General features: G+C 35.1%; 4 protein-coding genes and 2 long non-coding RNA genes across 6 annotated transcripts in view; 3 read left to right on the forward strand and 3 right to left on the reverse strand.

The window, feature by feature from the left end:
• Window positions 1–7,495, forward strand: part of LOC108968583 — a 9,846-nt gene extending 2,351 nt beyond the window's left edge. The window contains exons 2-4 of the mRNA XM_018932705.1: window positions 4,789–6,255; window positions 6,324–6,691; window positions 6,770–7,495. Of these exons, the coding sequence (XP_018788250.1) occupies window positions 5,454–6,255; window positions 6,324–6,691; window positions 6,770–6,943 (1,344 nt within the window). The 5' untranslated portion in view covers window positions 4,789–5,453 and the 3' untranslated portion in view covers window positions 6,944–7,495. The remainder of the gene's footprint in view (window positions 1–4,788; window positions 6,256–6,323; window positions 6,692–6,769) is intronic.
• The window catches only part of LOC108968584, a 25,369-nt gene extending 16,654 nt beyond the window's left edge, over window positions 1–8,715 (reverse strand). The window contains exons 1-2 of the long non-coding RNA XR_001993341.1: window positions 8,653–8,715; window positions 8,493–8,594 (exon numbers count right to left, since the gene is read on the reverse strand). This is a non-coding gene — a long non-coding RNA (uncharacterized LOC108968584). The remainder of the gene's footprint in view (window positions 1–8,492; window positions 8,595–8,652) is intronic.
• A 351-nt stretch (window positions 8,716–9,066) lies between these two features.
• Window positions 9,067–10,337, forward strand: LOC108968594 (protein transport protein Sec61 subunit beta). The gene is made up of 3 exons (XM_018932719.1): window positions 9,067–9,223; window positions 9,287–9,492; window positions 9,814–10,337. The coding sequence occupies exons 1-3, from the start codon at window positions 9,221–9,223 to the stop codon at window positions 9,899–9,901; spliced, it is 297 nt and encodes a 98-aa protein (XP_018788264.1). The 5' UTR covers window positions 9,067–9,220; the 3' UTR covers window positions 9,902–10,337.
• A 176-nt stretch (window positions 10,338–10,513) lies between these two features.
• Window positions 10,514–15,968, reverse strand: LOC108968593. Its single transcript, XM_018932718.1, has 15 exons — window positions 15,686–15,968; window positions 15,442–15,494; window positions 15,128–15,382; window positions 14,984–15,067; window positions 14,838–14,923; window positions 14,669–14,770; window positions 13,924–14,108; window positions 13,736–13,841; window positions 13,430–13,652; window positions 11,836–13,366; window positions 11,689–11,764; window positions 11,459–11,630; window positions 11,229–11,292; window positions 10,887–11,164; window positions 10,514–10,683 (listed from the first exon to the last, which is right to left on the reverse strand). Exons 1-15 carry the CDS (start codon window positions 15,846–15,848, stop codon window positions 10,552–10,554), a joined length of 3,510 nt encoding a protein of 1,169 aa, XP_018788263.1. The 5' UTR covers window positions 15,849–15,968; the 3' UTR covers window positions 10,514–10,551.
• A 332-nt stretch (window positions 15,969–16,300) lies between these two features.
• On the forward strand, window positions 16,301–18,150 carry LOC108968573. Its single transcript, XR_001993340.1, has 7 exons — window positions 16,301–16,517; window positions 16,731–16,792; window positions 16,979–17,110; window positions 17,318–17,375; window positions 17,551–17,612; window positions 17,804–17,864; window positions 18,067–18,150. It is a non-coding gene; the product is annotated as an uncharacterized LOC108968573 (long non-coding RNA).
• LOC108968572 (peptidyl-prolyl cis-trans isomerase E) lies at window positions 18,140–19,349 on the reverse strand. Its single transcript, XM_018932692.1, has 4 exons — window positions 19,065–19,349; window positions 18,602–19,009; window positions 18,370–18,542; window positions 18,140–18,304 (listed from the first exon to the last, which is right to left on the reverse strand). The coding sequence occupies exons 1-4, from the start codon at window positions 19,263–19,265 to the stop codon at window positions 18,160–18,162; spliced, it is 927 nt and encodes a 308-aa protein (XP_018788237.1). The 5' UTR covers window positions 19,266–19,349; the 3' UTR covers window positions 18,140–18,159.
• Between the last annotated feature and the right edge of the window lie 234 nt (window positions 19,350–19,583).

A 19,583-nucleotide genomic window follows, 5' to 3' on the forward strand; every position in this document is an offset into this window, starting at 1 on the left:
TGCACATACACATTTTTAAATTTCTTTCCAAAGTTATAGCTTCAATAACATATGTATGTACGTATGTATGTGGTTTTTTGCTGTAAAAATCATAAATAGATTACTGTGTTAAATTTTCTCAGAAAATATATATATTTTTCTTAAACATTCTCGGATTTAAAATATAAATATTACTCTTAAACATTCGCTGATCTAAGTAAACGCTAAAATATATACTATAATGTCACACAATGTCATTAACTCCTAAAACCATGCTTAGCTATTCCAGCTCATGCTAATATTACGTTATGTACATGTACACGAGTAAAGTTTTCTGTAGAAATTAGCCTTCCATTTTAAAAGTGTACGCGGCTGCATGATTGCCTTCCGTTTCGATTTCTGACATTTCGTATTTTTTCATCACTTCGAAGTAAGACCTCATATTGGTAATTATTTCATTAAATATGTTTACTTATACGAAACCGTTATAAAGTCCCACTGCTTCATTATTTCACTATCGGCAAATTTCCAAACGAAATATTTGATCAATTAAATGCCTTTGCAGCCATTACATTTCTGACAAATAAATAATTGATTTTAATTAAATGACCATCAAACAGGCAAACCAGCTGTTTTTAATTGCTGAAAGCAAGTAAATATTTTTCCACCGACGTAAATGCAAATGAAATAAAGAAAAATATTAACATCGGCTATAACACCCTTCACAGATGCATTTTTATGGCACTAAAAAGAACTTAGCTTTGATTTTTATCATTCAGTCGAGTATGGCAGCTATATGCTATAGTGCTTCGATCTGAACCATTTTCTTGGAGATTGTAGCGGTGTTTTGGATAATAGTCTACGTCGAATTTAGTGTAGATAGCTAGTCAAATAAAAAAGTTTTCCATTTAGGGACTTGATTTTAATCGGTCAGTTTGTATGACAGCTATATGCTATAGTAGTTCGATATACGCGATTTATTTAAAGATTATAGAATTTCTTTGCAGAATAGTCTATGTAAAATTATGTGATTATATCTTCTCAAATAAAAAAGATTTCCATACAAAAACTTTTACTTGCAAATATTAACTGGTAAAAATTGTTAGCAAGAAGGCACATAAACAACTACATTTATGGCAAAGTAATGTTTTTCCGTAAATTTAATTTTTCTATAGTTTTCACGCGCATTTAGTGAAACATAAAAATAGTGAAAACAGCATTTAAAATAGAAATATTTAATATTTGCTTCAAAAACCATAATACGTGGCAACGATGTACATATGTATCTATGTATTTATTTGCATGGGGGTATATAAAGCTATTTACGAGGCAGTTTTATTTTTATGGTTACCGCAAGCTCACACGTACATATCTCTGTTTGTATGTATGTATTTGCACTAAAATTTTCGTTTTACTTGCTGCTCTCTAATATTTCTACTAGCGCTTAAATAGTAATTTTGCTTGGATACTCAATATGTACGAATATGTAGTTGTATCTATGTAAACAGCAGAACCATTGCAATTACTATAAATATTAGCGCTGTGAAAAATGCGTTACCAGGCGCGTTGAACGAGTATCAAATGAAAAAGCTTTCATTTATTGGCACCTACGCTTATTATACGCTTGTTTTTTGTATGTAAATATGTACATACGTATGTATGCTTGTCTGTGTGCGTGCTCATATTGCTTTCATTAGTCAATCAATTTGTTCAATCACTCGCGTTGGCGACAGCGAAACACAGATGCGAGCAAGAGAAACCGAAATAAAGACATTTGAGTAGCGACAGATTGTATTATGTGTTAGAAATTATTTGCCTAGACTTAAACGCGAATGTTTAGTAGAACAAACTATGAATTTCGATTTCACGTGACCTCCATCCGGCGTTCACATGCACAAATATATGCTTGATAATGAAATCATGTGTGTGTGGCTGAGCGCTTTAAAGGTCTGCGGTCTGATATGCAGGGTTTTTTATAAAGAAATATTTGGGTACAAAGTTTACTTGCTTCAATACAAACAAACATATACTATATACATACATACATAAGTATGTGTTTATGTGCTTGCGTATATTTTTTAAGCAAACATTAATTACTGACTATTTTATTTATAAACGTACAAACACGTACATATGTATGTGTATGTGTTTTCTCTATGCTTCTCCAGCGCTAGTGAATCAGCGTGTATTTTCTCTAATTTAATTACAGTAGTTTTTTTTTTACAAAATTCATATTTAGCGTGTGATTCACAAAGCTTTTAGCACAGATTCGCGAGAAATTCAGGAAAAACAAGTAGTAAATACATACATATGTATGCATGTGCGTATTAATGACGTTTGTTAGTGGCGCTAAAATATACATAAATATGTACACATATGTATGCATGTGTTGGCCAGCATTGTAATGCTTTTAGAGCTGACGTAAATTGAAAACCTTCTAAATATTTATTTCTATGGCTTTTTAGTGCGATAAAAAGAAACAATTGATTATTGGAATTCTGATTATTGGACCTTTGTACGCTTGGATAAAACTTGAAGATTTATTATGAAATAAGAAAGTTTGCTTAATTCTGATCGTTCACTTTGTATGGCAGCTACATATATGAACAATTTTCTTGTAGATTATAGAGCTGCTTTGGATAATAACATGTGTCAAATTTTGGGAAGATATCTTGTCAAATAAAAAAATTTCCCATGTAAGAACTTGATTCTGATCGTTCACTTTGTATGGCAGCTATATGCTATAGTGATTCGATTTCAACAATTTTCTTGTAGATTATAGAGCTGCCTTGGATAATAACCTGTGTAAAATTTTGGGAAGATATCTTGTCAAATAAAAAAGTTTCCCATGTACGAACTTGATTCTGATCGTGCACTTTGTATGGCAGCTAGAGGATATAGTGATTCGATTTCAACAATTTTCTTGTAGATTATAGAGCTGCTTTGGATAATAACCTGTGTCAAATTTTGGGAAGATATCTTGTCAAATAAAAAAGTTTCCCATGTAAGAACTTGATTCTGATCATGCACTTTGTATGGCAGCTATATGATATAGTGGTCCGATTTCAACAATTTGTTCGAAGATTATAAGGTTGCTTTAGATAGTAATTCCTGATGAATTTCGTGAAGCTATCTTGTCAAATAAAAAATTGTTTCATATAAGGACTGAATTTTGAACGACTAGATTCTATGACAGCTATATCTTATAGTGGTGCGATATCGACGATTCGAAGAAATGAGCAGCTTCGTGAGGAGAAAAGGGCGTGCCCGAAATCTTAGCTCGATATCTCAAAAACTAAGCAACTAGTACGCTTATATGCAGGCAGGAGTATCTAAAACGACTCAGTTCCTCTTTGCCGATCATGCATATATACTCTTTATAAAGTGTCTAATGTTTCCTCCTGGATCCTGGACTTCGTGGCAAATTTACAGAAAATATTTAAGGTTAATAAACCAAAAGTAGTGTAAACATTTTCCCAAGCCAACGACAGCTCCATTCTATAGCATGTCTTTAGCATTGTACGCATTTCTAGAACTGCAGCCAGCCAGCTCAACATGCATCTTCATTAAGAAATCTCAGTGCACGTCGAAGCTATTTGAGGTCATTGAAATTTCCCAGATGTTCGACTGTATGGCCTCGGCAACATACATACTTATATACATATATATGTGGATATTGTTTAGGGTTGGGTACGAAATTGCTTCTCTTCGCTACTCTCACGCGTCACATTACGGAAGTAATAAAGCTATTAAAGTACTATTGTTAGCTAAATGAAATTGAAAAATGACAGCTACAGAATTTTGTCTGCAAATAAAGGAAGATAGCTGCACTGTTTAGGGATTAGGTAAGGAGTAGGTTGTCATGTGCCAGCCGCCATTCGAATTTATTATTTTGCACCTAAAATCTTGTTGATATACTACAATAAATATATTTATGTATGTTAAGTAATTTTTTTCATTGAGTTCTATAAGCAAACACCGATAAGAGATTAATAACAAAGCATGATCACATGATGAACTGTTTTAGGCTGCAAACAACAGTCAACTCGAAAAAATATACTTAGCAAACATACGACTGTGCTATACGTGTCTTTAGAAGCCAAAAATTGCAATAATTTGCTAGAAATTGTCAGAACATTTTAAAAAGTTCCTCATAACTTTCCAGTAAGCTTTAAGTAAACCAAAAATTCATAAACTGGATTCCTGTGCCAGCACCATGCATCACAGTGGGGTCCCACACCTTTAAGAAGCTGCTACGCACGGAAGAGAGAGTGGAGAGAGAACAGCACCGTCAGTAGGCAGCAGGAATGTACAATGCTAAGCTGTTTCTAGGAGGGTAGAACCTCTCAAGGTTTAAGGACATAATCAACCTCCCTCGTGACAAATTCCGCCTCGTTGTCGTGCTCTACACAGGGCCCGGCAAGCTCAGAAAGCACTTGTCCAATATGGACATGGAACAGGAAACCCCAGTACACCTGATTCTGGATTGTCAAGCAATTTGCAAAAGCAGGCATGATCACATAAGCTCAGTAGCGCTCAGCAGGCTCCTCGAATTATTCAGGATGCTGGACCTAGGTGATCAAATGTAATTTAGGAGCGGGCACAATAGACCCTAGGTCGCAGTCGCAATACCACATTATTAACTATCTATCTATTTATACATAAAGATACAAAATAGTTGCAGAACTCAAACCACATTCCGGTTACTAGTCGCAATATATATACACTATACTACACATTAAAATATATATTTATATTTCCTACTTATTAATAACATCGGTATTTTATTATTTTTTCGCCTACACACAGAGCTTTCTAAACAACCATCGTATTTTGGAGACGAGCCGGACCTCCTGTTCAAAAGCGCGCAGGGCCGGAATAGTCTATTTTCAACGTGTAACGGTGCTGCAGCCGCCTCCGCCGCCGCTCCAGCAACCGCTGCCGCTACAGCTACCGCTATTCCATTAACAAATAACGCAACAGCCAAAATTAATCTAGAAACCTCATTAAATGATTGCGAAAGTGGCTACGTGCCAACGGTTGGCCGTTGGGGCGCCGAATGGCCAAGTTGACTCGCCGAAGCCAGCCTGGTGCGATGTGGCGCCGCCGCCGCAAGCACAACAGCTGTTGAAGCAGCTGTTGTTGTTGGCTCCGGCGCCGATGCCGGTCCATCGGCGGGTACGGTACGAGTTGGATTGACTACGAACACCGTTCCTGTTCAAGATAGACCACAAACCAACAACGGCCAACGAATTGTTGTCGCCCAACAGCAGCAATGCAACGTGGACAACGACAACGAGACGTGGTCGACGGACAACCACCATGATGTTGATGAAAGCCATGTGGATGATGACAACGACACTGGTGGACGACGACACGGCGTTACAAATGGTTACGATGCAGTTGGTGCAGCCGCAGCAGCAGCAGCCACAACAACAACAATTGACAGCAAAATTAAAAATGTTGAGAACAAAATGGTGGAAGCTGTTGTGGCCGGTGCCATTGCATTTGACTCCGATACGATTAGAAACATTGACAAAGTGGATAATGTGACATCGAGTGCATCAATGGAACGCTGCTCGAACATACGTAAACTACTTGAGGAGCAGCATCGCAAATGGTGGCGCAACCAAATGCACGGCCAACAAGAGTGGTGGGCCGATGAGGATAGCTACAATTTAACTGCATTCAATCAAATCAATGGAATCTGGCCGCTGGGACATCCGCTGCCGTTGCCCGATTGGGCAGCCGGCTGTGATGATGAATACGCCAAAGGCGTACTGCATTTCGATTCGGTTTGGGAATATGAAGATCTAAATGCGATTATTGAGACGAAATTACATCGTATGCTCGAGGAGACACATTACGATACCGTCAACTTATTTGTGGACTTTTATCGCGCCTTCAAGCGTACACGTCGCTCGGATCTCAAGTCGTTCTTCCAATTCTACGATTTGCCCATAAACAGGCGTCATCACATGTGTGTCTCATTGGCTATGGAGATAGTGACACGCATTATTGAGATCTTTCCAGTGCTACAACATTATTTGTATTTAGTTTCGTGCGAAGAACAGGTCATGTCGCAAAGTGACTACATTGAAAGCACCGATGAAGTGGGCGGTTTGAACTCGCCACATGCCAACGTCGAAAAGGAACACGCTATGGTTGCTATGAAGATTTCGATTGCCGGACGTGAAGGTGTTATGATATTGGATCCGGGTTATCACATTGGACGCGCTGTTACCGTGATGTCCGATCAAATGTACCCACATACAGGTATGTAAAAGCAGTGTATCTAAATGAACATATATATTTTTAACAAATCTCTTCACAATTTCGCACAGGTTGGTTCACACAATCGAAAGAAGCGCGTCTGCAACGTGACTACTGCTACAATTATTGTCTGCAAAACAAGAAGTTCGTTGAATGGATGGAACGTGAAACACGCGGCGATGAGCAATCATTCAAATCGTCGCTCATCTACGTCGAACAGCCCTATGTGACGGCGATCGATGTGACAGTGCGTCGCAATCTGGTGTATAACTTCCGCTCGTTGTTGTCGCGTGACGCCAAAGGACGTGTGTTTGCGGGCATTTACCTACCGGTTGTGCCAAACTGCAACGAGTCACATTTCACTCTCTTCTATGATGGACCAAATGATCAACGCATAAAAGTGAAATTCATGTTCAATGTTTTCAAGCACCCTGGAAAGGTATAACCGTTGTGCTAAAGAGTTACTCGTTGCATCAATACACACATGTATGTATGTATTTTTTTTCTTTATTTATAGATTCCCGATAATGTGCAGCAACATTTGTGCAAACTGGCACCGCAGTTAAATATGAAAGAGAAGGAGCTCACCGAACTCTGTAAATCCTTAGCCGATGTCATCAACGATCAAGATTTCATACAACAATTATTGTCCATTAATGAGGATATCGGCGTTATGTCAGCTGAAAATTGACAATTAAAGGATAAAAAGGTCGATGCTAACCTAAAAGGTGTGGACGAACACAAATCACATAATGCAAATGGCACGACTGCAATAACAACGTCATCAGTGGGCGGACATACGAGTGCCAGCTCGTCATAAACTTAGATATTTTGTCTGCAACTTAATTATTCCTCATTTCACACATATAAAAAGTTAAAGTAGAACAAAAATAACAAAAAAAAAAAAAACATATATAAGCAAGAATTCTTCATAATGCACTTAGATGAAACAACAAAATTAAAGCATGAAAAATTAAGTATATACAAATATACGGGGTTACTAGTTTACTGGTAGTTTGACGACATTTATTCTTAACTTAAAACAAAAATTATTCCACACATATAAACAAGTTAACTGTAATAAAAATATTATGTGCTATATACATACTATATGCAAAGTACTGGGGAAAAGCAAATGTCAATCTTTAGAGATTATTTAACACTATATACACAACCATTAGAATGTTACAATTTGTATTCACACAGCTAAAATATACTTTTGCCCATTTAATTGTTTAGTTAATTTTCATTTGACTACTGCTTCACTATAACGGTGGATATCATGTCTTGCTACGCTAGTTTTAACCACACTTAAATATATAAAGAAATTGTAGCAAATGTATAATGTGTGTTGCGCACAGTTTAGCCAGTTATTAATATAAAGAAAATGTGCAATTTTTTCAAATAAGCAAACACTAATTGCAACAGTATCACAAGTGCATACTTAGATGTATAGAGCAAATGATACGGGAGACTTTTAAACGCAAGCTTGTAGCCGCATAACATGCACTTAAACACAAGGACATGATATTCCTAAATAGTAAATGAATTTTTGTGACTCACCACTAGGCTCTACCTATGCATACACCCGCTATAATATAATATTATTATTGTAATGATCATTCTTTAATTTAGTGTTTTCAATTAAAGGCAAATATAAGAAGAGAAGAGGCGGAATAATGTGGAAAATTATTGTTTAAAAAATATACAAGACCATATATTTAAAACACTTATGTAACGTAGCTTATATATATATATATGTATATATTCTATGCACGAAATAAACTTTACTTTGACAAAAATAAAATGTTCTTTAATTAATATTGAATGATGGGTACGATGGGATTTGCAATATGACTGTAAACAAGATGTTTTAATAAAAATTAAACAATATATGGTAAATTTAACAGAAGCGAAGCTTTGTTGCTGTTGTAAAGAAGCCTTAAACTTAACATAAAAATAAAATAGCATAAAAAGGTATACAAGTATTTTCACCTTGGTTTGAATCGGTGGCAACTATAATAGACCGATCTAAAGAATTTATGCGGCAATTTGAACGTTATCTCAACCGGTAATCTTTGCCGTCTTCGAAGATATCCTGGCAAATAAAAAAGTTTTCCACGCAAGTACTTTATTTCGAGCGCTCGTTTACAACCTCTTCAGGGTACAAAAATCACAATGAAGAGTAAATGCCGTAGATGCGAGTTGTTGCGATTTATACAACTTAAACTAAAACTTACCGGTCATTTCCGGTGCGTAAAACCGGCTGTTATGGGAAATGCAACAATTTTTCCGAGGGTCGGCTGAATATTTCTACATAACATCCATCTCTGCGTCACTCCCTATTATATACAAATATTTCTAAATCAATAATATTTGTTTAAAATTAGCTAAACTTACCTATCACACACATAAGATTCTTCATTTCCTCCATTGTATTGTATTTCCGCCCGGGGAGAACCACTAAGTTTGCCCACAATAAAAGCAAAATGTTAAACTCACTTAATAGAAGACTTTTACTTACATTGTATTAAAACTACTTTGAAACACAATACACAAATACTTTAATATATACACTTACAGAATTTTTACCAACCATTCATTAAATATAAAATATTTCAATAATTTATCAAAATTTCCGCTTCCAACAGACGCGTATGCCCGAATATATAAAAAAACGGAATGGTATTCGAGCGACATCTTACGTTTCATCCATCAAAAAAAATGCTGACGTTTTCCTTTTGACAGCTAACTGTCATTGCAGCCAACTTTCGTCGTCTACGTGGAAACGATTGAATAGCCGAATTGGAAAAAACAACGAAATCGTCAAAACGACGACAACCAACTGTCATACATTTACGGCGAAGTCTTTATTTTTTAGGAAGCATTCAATTGGTTCGTTGTGATTTCGATTGGCCAGTTGTAAATACGTGTTTCTATATAAAACTGCCAATAGTTAAATAACAAAATGGTAAATTATTAAATAGAATGTTCAAGTGTATAGAATTAACAATATTATTTCGTATAATTGCAGCCTGCACCAGCTAGTTCAACATCCGTGGGCAGTGGTTCACGTTCGCCAACTAAGATGACAGCGCCACGCAGTGGTGGTGCTGGTGGTAGCAACTTGAAACAGCGAAAGACCACAAGTAGCACCACAGCGGCCAGAAGTCGCACCACTGGTGCTGGCACTGGTGGCATGTGGCGCTTCTACACCGATGACTCGCCCGGCATTAAAGTGTAAGTGTTTATGTGCCAACATGGCATTTTATGCTTTGCATAATTGGGGTCACAATTGCCCACTTTTTGCATTTGTACTTTCTCTTTTTTTTAAGTATCAATGAACTAGTTTCAAGTTTAAAAAGTGATAAATAATACTTAGCTTTTAAAGTTTTATATTATTAATGATGCAGTGTTTTTGCCATTTCCTCTAATATCAAAATCATAAAGTTTTATTTCAATACAAAAGAATCGCAGTGCAATATATAATTACTTTTGTTATATTTTAGTAAATTACAAAAACAAAATGCATTCCTAAAAAATTGATTAATTTTATTGCAGTGGACCCGTGCCCGTGTTGGTGATGTCTCTGCTTTTTATTGCCTCCGTATTCATGTTGCATATTTGGGGTAAATACAACCGTTCTTAAGGAATCAGAAGAAGCTATGTAGCAAAATAGGGTGTGTGTAAAGGCAACAAGAACAAACGGCGAGCGTACACCTGTAGCAACATTTATAGATCTTATGGAAATGTCTACGTCATCAGTGTACCAACAAGAGTTTAATGGCGGCCATAGAACGAGTGCTTCCCTAGTGCCCGGTTGCTGCTTTGTACACACCTTTGAATGTTTGCAACTAATTTCCAATGTACACTTTTGCTCCTAAGTTTAGTAAATAAGTTAATTTTCTACGTTTAATTTCAATTTCCATAAAATTGCTGATTGTCATTTATTATTTTTTGCTGCATCTTGTAGAAGTATGCAGACAAAACAAAAACTCATTCCACAATTATATTGGAGAATAAATTTTTTCGATTTACTTCCATTTGCAATTCGTAAAGCTAAGCATTTAATAGTGCAAAAAACATAACATTTGTTGTAAATGAAAGGGATTGTGGTTTTGTTCTCGATCAACTTAAATTTGCAGTGCGCTTTCAACTAAATTATGTGCATTATGTAAAATCAAAGATACATATATTCTGATTTACTGTATACTTCGAGACAAATTGAAAATATATTAAGATAATAAAAAACTAAAATATATTAAAATTTATATAAACGCTTTATTTCTGGGAATTAATTTATGAATAGCTTAGCGGACGTATTTCGTAGAGTAAATTTTTAACATTTACCAAGAGTTTCGGATCTTTGCAGCGATTGTCGAGTGCGGAAAGAAATGCAGACATAATGAGGTGATGGAAGTCACAATAACTCTAAAAGAATTTGAAATCAATTAATGAAATATGCGGAAAAAGCAACTTGTGCTGTTGTTGGAGTAGAAAACATTGCACAAAGAAATTAAAAATAAAAAATTTGTCCAAACAAGAACTTGATTTTGATGTTCTTGTTGTAACATATTTTGATAGTTTTGTTCAACTACATATTTTATATGTTTTTTCGTGGGCTTAATACTCACATCTATATTGCGCCAGGTCAGTGTGTAGTCCAATAAAAATACATCCAAATTATCCGAACACAACTCCTTTATATCCACAAAGGTGGCATTCTCCGGAGTTATATGCACTTGCATCATATTTTCTTGTGGATCACGACAATGTCCGAAGTTTAATACAATATCACGACGGTTTGCCAAACGATTCCAATCAGATCGTGCAAATTTCAACATCAAACAGTGTAACGCTATGCAAGAGTAGGTGTGTAATTCACAAGCTAAATGCTTTTCTGAAAAGTAACCTGCATAAAGCAATAAAAAACAACAAAAATAACAATATAGGTATGAGAATGTTTACTATATTACCATTTTCTATATAAAAACGAGCATCGTGATTGGAAAAAATATTCAAGAAACGGTCATGAAAATGCTATAAAGAAAGGCGAAGAAAATGAATATGCGTTTTTATTTTTTTGTATATAAATCATATACATGTGTATTTAATATCTTAAATTTGTATAGTTTTATTGTATAAAACACATTTTTCTTTTGATTAATTTATAACAACACTTTTGTGAGATTATTTAAGCAATTACCTTCTTCAATTCCTTAAAATCTGTTATCGGTTCTTTTATGTCCATATAGATTTTACGATGACGAACATAACCTTTCGTGGGCTCTGTTACATACCCGCGATAGCCAGCAGCTGAAATATTAATCACACATCTAACATATTGGGTCTCCAGTGTAAAAATTACTTCGCCCTCACTATTGAATATGTACAAAAACAATAATAACAATAATAATCAAAATAATTATATATTACTTCTCCATGTCTGGTTCAACTCTCCAATCTTTAAAGGGAAAGTGCTCGTATAACTTGTACGCCAAACCAATTGTACCTTGAAATTAAGAAAAGTAGCAATGTTTCAGTATTACTTCCTAGTTTTTTTAATTTCTTTCACATACTCACCCAATCTATCAGTCCAAATGGTGATTTTATGTTTCTCTTTTTCATACTGTGTCTTATTGATGTATTTAGTTGTCCAGTGTGAAAAGTGAAATGCTTTTTGTTTAATTTCCTTTTCAGGTTCTGGCATTTCCTCTGCTTCTTTCGATAGCTCTTCCTCTTCCCTTTCTTCCTTCTCGTCTTCTTTCTCCAAATCTTTTTCCGACTCCCTCTCAATTTCCGGCTTCACGATAGTTTCCGTCCGTACACGCTCCTTTGGTTCTTTACCCTTTAGTATATCCAAATCGCTTGTGCGTGTTTTACGCTTAAGCAATTTATGCTTTGCCATTTGTAAGCTTGCCATGGACTGTGATGTCACTGGTGTTTTAGCAAATGACTCTTCTGACTTGATATTTTTCATTTTCCTCTTATGATCCTTAAATAAAATCGCGTTCATTTTCCGATCGGCCACTTGAAGTGTTTTTTTATAGCTGCTCTGATAAGACGCCCGGATTTTGTCCAGTGTTTGCACCAAATCGGAGAAACTTACTGGATGCTTTGTACCTGTAGCGGTCAAAGTATCACTGTCCTTGTCATGAATTACATAATCCATGTGTATCTTTTCGAGGCGTGGTAAATTGGGGAATATGCGCTCAGGATTATTTTGACCATCATACTGAAATTCCTTAACTGCTTCCAATTGTTCACTGTCTTCGGAGGGACGCTTACGCATCAAAATACCGCCTTTCTTCGGTTTGCCACGTTGCTCCTCGTTGGCTTCGTCCTGCAATTCGACGGGGAACTTGAAGGACGATATAATACGTGGCAGGCAATAACGTTGTATATTCCGTATTTGTACAAGACTTAAAGGCAAATCCAAAACAAAGTCTTCAACTGTGGGAAAAGTCATTGCTTGATGCATCGGCGTTTGCTGCGATATAAAAGTGACCAGCGACGCTATTGATGGACGGAATATGTTCGAAAATGAGCGTTTCGTGCGCACAGAAAGATTCGATGTCGATTGTCGCGGCGTATATGAAAGGTCCACAGAAGGGTAAGTAAACGTGGTGCTACCACGATCCTTAGACAACACCTTATTCTGCTCATCAATTGGTATAGATGGCGTTATACTCTGTATATTTTCACTGGACAATTTCTCCGTTTCGTAACCTACTAAATTATCTTCGTAATGGCATGCCAAAGGCTCACCCCATAAGCATAAATATTCAGGCAATTCAATTGTTACCACGAAATTCGGACTATCACAATTTTGTGGCGGTGTAATAAAGAGTTGACTCAACTCGGCCGCCGTTAGACGTGCTATGCTACGCCGAGATAATGCTGACGTGCGTAATATTGATGTACTAGAATGTAGTGAGATACGTGAAGTAACTGGCGGTAGCACTTCCTCAGCAATAACGTCTTTAATAATTAGTAATTCACCGTTATTCTCATGCCATGTCATATTGAAATCGTTGAAATTATAATGTACAGGCTTCTTAACAAAATGTAATTGATATATGCCGCCGAGTATGGTATATTTCTTCAAATTAATCTACAAAGGAGAAAATAAAATTTATTTATTATTTATTATTATAATTTATATATTGTATATGACCTCATCGGTTTCCAACTGCAAGGATTCTGGATTATAAATATTGTTAATGAAACTGTTGTAACGCTCATTTTCCAATTGCAAAAAGTCATCCCAGACATCCGGAAATGTATTTTCGCTGATTACAGGCGGTTCCTTTGGCAGTTTAATCAGTTTTGGCTCCTTCTTTTTGTCATCATCTGCGGACTTGGCTTTCTTTAAACTTTCCAGTTGTTCATTCAGCGCGCTAGTGTTAAAAAATATACAATTTTACGGAACAAGTAAAAATATAAAAATATAATAAACACTTTTGCATACAAATGTACTTACTGCACTTTGCTCTCATAGTCGGCGCGTCTCTCCATCAATTTCGTCCGCACTTGATTCTGCAAGTCCACTTGTAGAAAATGTTCATGCACCAAGCATTCGTGTAAATCTTTAAAAGTACGTTAAAAATTAATATTCCAGCTTTAATTATTTTACATCAATTTGCTTTATTTTTTATATAGTTAACGTACCCGGTATGCCAGCTGTCAAGTCTTCCACAACGTCTTTAATGTCTTGCTTAAAGCTCTTAGCGTTCTCACTAAACGGATCGAATAAGAAGTGTATGGCTCTTATGGTAAGGTTTTCTTTTAGTATAGAATACGGTAAAATAATCTTAACTTGAAGTTTATGTAAATTTGCCTCAACACATGGTAAGCTGTTCGTATAAGAAGAAGAAGAAAATTAAAAATATTAAAATTAAACAGCCCGAAAGTTTGAATTAAAAAAGAAAAAAACGTTAAATTCAGCTGCATGTAAGCCTCAGTATATACTGTGATGTAAGCTGTAATACCATTCTCATGTGCACATTATAGCAAAAAAGTTATATAAAAATCTGAATCTTGATTTTGATTTTTTGATCAGGCTCTATATAAGGAAAACAGGTACCGTGCCTGGCCGACGCTCTCGCCGCAAAGTGATGTGATTTAACAGTCATAATACAATCTCGCGGGAATCTGGCTGTTAGCTGACTCTAGAAAAGGAAAGCAGGCAGCGTGCCTGGTCAGTGCTTGGGTGACACTCATACCGCAATGTGATGTGATTTAACAGTCATAATGTAATCTCGCGGTAAGCTGGCTGTTAGCTAGCTCTATAAAAGAAACGCAGGCACCGTGCCTGATCAATGCTTGGGTGACTCCGAGAAGTAATGATGATATAACAAGCTTCATGCAAACTTATTATACCTCGTTCAGTTGATAATAAATTGTTTATACTTACTCTAGGAATTGAAAGAGTATAGGCACATTTTTTAACGTCCAAATGTGTATACCAAAGTTCTCGCATTCATAAAAATATTCAGCTGTAGTGGCATTTACAGAACTGTGTGATGAGATTGGAACATTAGCTAAAATTAATTTTAAATTTTATTTAAAAGCGGCAATCTTACTCCATATAGGAATCTTCGGATGATAATATGCGATATGCATAATGATCGAAATAGTGCTCGATTTCTTCATAGGCCGCTCTTTTTTGCTGCAAATCAATATTATTTTTATTAAGCTATATTTTTTGTGTTTAATAATCACAACATGCCTCCAATATATCGCGCAAAAGGCGTAGCGGTGCTTTAGCGGTTTTCGCATCATCGTCTCCATAATACTCAATGCTCTTTACAACCTGTCGTCAAGAATAATTAATTTTGTTTGCAAGTTTTCAACTTATTTATATATAAATTACTTTTAATAGTAAATCGATGTTAGTTTTGTACTCATCTCCGAAATTGGGACGCAATTCTTTGACCAATGCCCTGCGCGTCATATCTTTGCTATATATATCCTGTGACAAAACGCTGCGCTCATCAACCGACAAGAGCCAATCAATGGTTTTCTCAGTATTCAAACGATCGAAATGCTGCAATTTCTCAAAGAACAAACGCACTGCTGGCGGCATATAGGGCTTGGGTAGACCATCACAAAGCAAATATTTTTTCCACTAAAAGCAAGCGATTGATGAGCATATTTATATGCAAATATAATTAATTTGCTACAAACTTTCTCTATGACGTCCTCTCCGCGTTTTAATTCCTCCACTTTAAGAAACGCCTCTGTTCAATGAAGAAAAATGGAAAGAGAATTTTAGATTCTTCCGCTGCTACAAAAAACTGTTTGCTTGGAGTTTGCAAAATCGTCACTCCAGTCATTAAAGCACAAAGCAAGCTTAACTTTATTTATTTCTCATTTCCCATTACTTCTTACTTTATCTAAAGACTCCATTAAGCGTTTACTGCCCACTTACCGTCAATAAAGGAAAGACACGTTCGCAAATCTGCCAATCGCATTGCATACTTCGCATCGCGCGCTTGTTGCTCCTCCATCGTTAAAATGGTGTATTCTTTTTCAATTTTTGCTGCTTTATTTCCTTTTCCGGCAGATTTTCTTTTCGGTTTTTTCTTTGCCATCTTTCTCGCGCTTTGGTTACTCTTGCTCCCGCTTTAAGGTATTTGCACAATAAAACACTTAAATTTCGAGATTAAAAGGCGTTTTCATAAAATTTATAGAAAAAAACATATTTTGACTAATATTTGATATTATTGCTGTTATGTATTTTAATTTAATTTTTTACAATTTGAAAAGAAATTGAAATGACAAATTGTTTTTAAGCCAGCCACATTGTTCAATACATAGGCAAATAAAAAAAATTTAAAACACACAGTAATTGTTTGATTTTATTTCTAAAAATTCTAAATATTGTCAACTATATTTAGTAAATAAAAATAATTTTTAATAAATATACATATATGCGATATTTAATTTCCCGGCTCAGCAACAATTGGAGACTTCTCAACAACTGTTTCCTTTTTAGCCAAGTGGCAACTACGCCATTGTCATATTCGTTCTGTTCTTTTGGAATTCGGGCCAATTCGTTCATTTTACTTTTGATCTTGAAGCAGTCTACTTCGCATTACTAAACATTTGGAAATAGCTGGAAAAATATCTAATTGAAATGACAGTTTTCAGCAAAATATTGCTAAAATCTTGTAGGCATAAATATGTAGTATCCATAATTTATGAAAGCTGAATGTTATTTGAAAGGATGGCGTTGGAAATTACTGATACAATTAACACACGTAAGTTGTTTCTTACATTTTTGTTCAAGACTCGTATAATTTGATGATTGTTCTCGTCCTGAAAAAGTGTTTTACGTTTAAATTTCACAATTTATTTGTAAGCACTTGCATTTTTGCGGATAGATAAGAACGGCCAGCTGAGTTATTCTATTTAATGATTAGTTTTAGTGACGTAATGCATTTGTGTCATTTTTTTGTCTTTTAATTTTGCAGCCGAATGAATGACGTATAAAAGGGTTATGCTGAACAAAATGGCCTAACATGTTTTAGTAAAGGTAAATATAAAATAGAGATCAATTACATATAAAGTATATGAGTGATGATAAGTTTATTCATAAGTAAATAATTGCTGATTAACAACTTAAAATTAAACCAAAAGGATTCTGATCTTAATATATGACTTAATATAAGATTTAAGTATTCTTCCTTTATTAATAAATACTTTTTATTATTTTTTATAGCTGGAAAACTTGCAGCGGCTTGTAAAATGTGCAGCTGAAACTAAATAATATTGCAGCTGCTATTTTAATTAAAGCCAGTTGAAGGAGAAAGCTTGGTTACAGTGCATAAGATGACCCAAATATCATTAAAAGGTAAATATTAAAAAATTTAAATAAATGCATTTAATATATGATATCGTACATTCAAATGCAAATGATGATAAGTTTAATCATAAGTAAGCAATTGCTGATTTACAACTTAAAAATAAACCAAAAGGATTCTGAAAATACTCGAAACTAATATTAATTTTGTAATAAACATAGAGCTGTAGGTAATATATTTATGTCCTTTAATTTCAGACTGCAGTTCCAGTTCAATGTGAAAATGTAAAAATATTGGAAGCTGTATATTCAAAAGGTCAGTATATATTAATTAGAAATTTGTTATATTTATATGATGACTCATAAATAGTATAGTTCATTTGAAATATACATGTAACAAATTTTTCCAACTGAAAATATTAAATAATCTTCAATTTCGTACATTAACATATCTTTCAAGAACTAATGTTAGCTCTTTTTATCTCTTACAGATTTGCTGAAGCATATGGGTAACATATTACTACTCATTGATATATTGAGGAAACATGAAAAGGTGTGTATAAATAAATCTCTTCTATTTGTGTACTTCCATTAATTTGATGATTTATCCTCACTCAGGATCCCTCTTCTGAGTCGAACCCAATTTAAAAACCATGCTGTTTACTGTTAAACTGATATAATGTTTCCATATTATAAATGAAATGAAAAAAAATTCTTTATTAACAAATATTTTGTTCATTTCAGTTAAAACATATCAATAATCATGATAATTATGGAAAGGATTGCAGTTGTATCGGGAGTAAAGGTGAGCTTGATTTCTATATGTATTATAACTGAATTTTGAATATTTTAATGATGATTTATCCTCACTCAGGATCCCTCTTCTGAGTCGAACCCAATTTAAAAACCATGCTGTTTACTGTTAAACTGACTCATTATTTCAAAATCGTTTTGTCCATTTGAATTTTCAACATTTCTAATATATATATATTTTTTTTTCATTGCAGGCGTGTTTGTATTGGATTTGCAGCCTTATTTTAACATTTATGTACAAAATAAACTAAATAAAAACAAAATATGTTTAAATTAAATTTTCGTGTTTATTTCAATTCTCCACATGAATATATTACAATTTTTTGTGTTGTGGTACCCGCTTTACTTCCACATCGTTCCATTTTTCGTACTACATCTGCTCCGCTAATTACATGTCCGAAAACCACGTGTTTGTTGTCTAGCCAATCCGTTCTAGAAAATAAACATGCGATTGTATCGCTACTCTTATATGGTTCTATATTGCAGGAGAAACTCACTTGGTGGTGCAGATAAAGAATTGTGAGCCATTTGTATTGGGTCCTGAGTTAGCCATTGATAGTGTTCCAAAGCCATTGTGTTTGAGAGTGAAATTTTCATCTGCAAACTTCTTGCCATATATAGACTTTCCGCCTGTGCCATTGTTATTAGTAAAATCACCACCTTGGCACATCTACAATTGCGTTTGGCTGTGAAAATCTTTATATATTTTGCCTCAATAGGTTTACTTACGAATTCTGGTATGACGCGATGAAAAATACTACCTTTATAGCCAAAGCCTTGCTCATGCGTGCAGAGCGCACGGAAATTTTCCGCTGTCTTTGGCACTACGTCGGCGCGCAGTAACATTATAATGCGACCCACATCATGACCACCTATTCGTATGTCGAAGAAAACTTGAGGATTACGTTTCTCTGCTTTCTCAATAACCACGGGTCCACTAGGCTTGCTAGCAGTTGTATCGGCGCTCTCGTCATTAGTGCCGACTGTGTTTTCAGCTTCATCATCTTTTAGTGTCGCGCCGGCATGTTTCTGCAACCAATCGTCGTCAGCCCAGACAGGCTTAAAACTGCCTTCTTTAATGCGCACTGGCTTGGCGAGATTTACACGTATCGTGCGACCACAAAGCTCCGAGTCATTCTATTAATTAAAATCAATGTAATTTATGTTATGTAGAACTTGACTAGCACTATACCATATTATCTATCGCTGCGGCGGCATCCTCCGACATTTCATATTCTATAAAGGCGAATCCACGATGCTTTTGCGATTCGTAGTCGACCGGCATTTGTATATCGGCAATATCGCCAAAGGGTATAAAAGCATTATTAAGTAGTTTCTCCGTAACTTCATCTGCTAATGCTCCGACGTAAATAGTTCGTTTATCGTTGGACATGTTCGAATTTATTAATCATTTCACTTAAAACTCATTGAGAATATCACCAATAAAACAAGCACAAACGTAAACAAAAACTGTGTGATGTTTAACTGTCAGTAAATTGTCATACTTCACCGAGTCTCGAAACGATTATGTTATATTGCCAAACTTTACGAATTAGTATTGTCGCCTGTTATTAACTATATTTGTTATATAATTTTTTTGTACCGCAAATTACAAAAACAAATACTAATTAAAAGAATTAATACTAACTCTGGTGGAATATTTTGCAACCGCTTATAACTTAATGACAACTTAGCCGTACACCTGATTTTA

The sequence above is a fragment of the Bactrocera latifrons genome, unplaced genomic scaffold, assembly GCF_001853355.1.
Source record: "Bactrocera latifrons isolate USDA-ARS-PBARC rearing strain unplaced genomic scaffold, ASM185335v1 scaffold_220, whole genome shotgun sequence".
Taxonomy (NCBI): Eukaryota; Metazoa; Arthropoda; class Insecta; order Diptera; family Tephritidae; genus Bactrocera; species Bactrocera latifrons.

What these genes read in the sequence shown, in the direction of transcription:
- LOC108968594 (XM_018932719.1), top strand. An exon ending in GACTCGCCCGGCATTAAAGT is followed by an intron (nt 9,493 to 9,813) that starts GTAAGTGTTTAT and finishes ATTTTATTGCAG; the next exon opens with TGGACCCGTGCCCGTGTTGG.
- LOC108968593 (XM_018932718.1), bottom strand. Translation starts at nt 15,848, where the DNA reads ATGGCAAAGAAAAAACCGAAAAGAAAATCTGCCGGAAAAGGAAATAAA. An exon ending in ACATCGATTTACTATTAAAA is followed by an intron (nt 15,068 to 15,127) that starts GTAATTTATATA and finishes TCTTGACGACAG; the next exon opens with GTTGTAAAGAGCATTGAGTA. An exon ending in ATTTTAAGGAATTGAAGAAG is followed by an intron (nt 11,293 to 11,458) that starts GTAATTGCTTAA and finishes CTTTCTTTATAG; the next exon opens with CATTTTCATGACCGTTTCTT.
- LOC108968572 (XM_018932692.1), bottom strand. Translation starts at nt 19,265, where the DNA reads ATGTCCAACGATAAACGAACTATTTACGTCGGAGCATTAGCAGATGAA. An exon ending in ATCGCGTCATACCAGAATTC is followed by an intron (nt 18,543 to 18,601) that starts GTAAGTAAACCT and finishes ACGCAATTGTAG; the next exon opens with ATGTGCCAAGGTGGTGATTT. An exon ending in TTCTTTATCTGCACCACCAA is followed by an intron (nt 18,305 to 18,369) that starts GTGAGTTTCTCC and finishes TTTATTTTCTAG; the next exon opens with AACGGATTGGCTAGACAACA.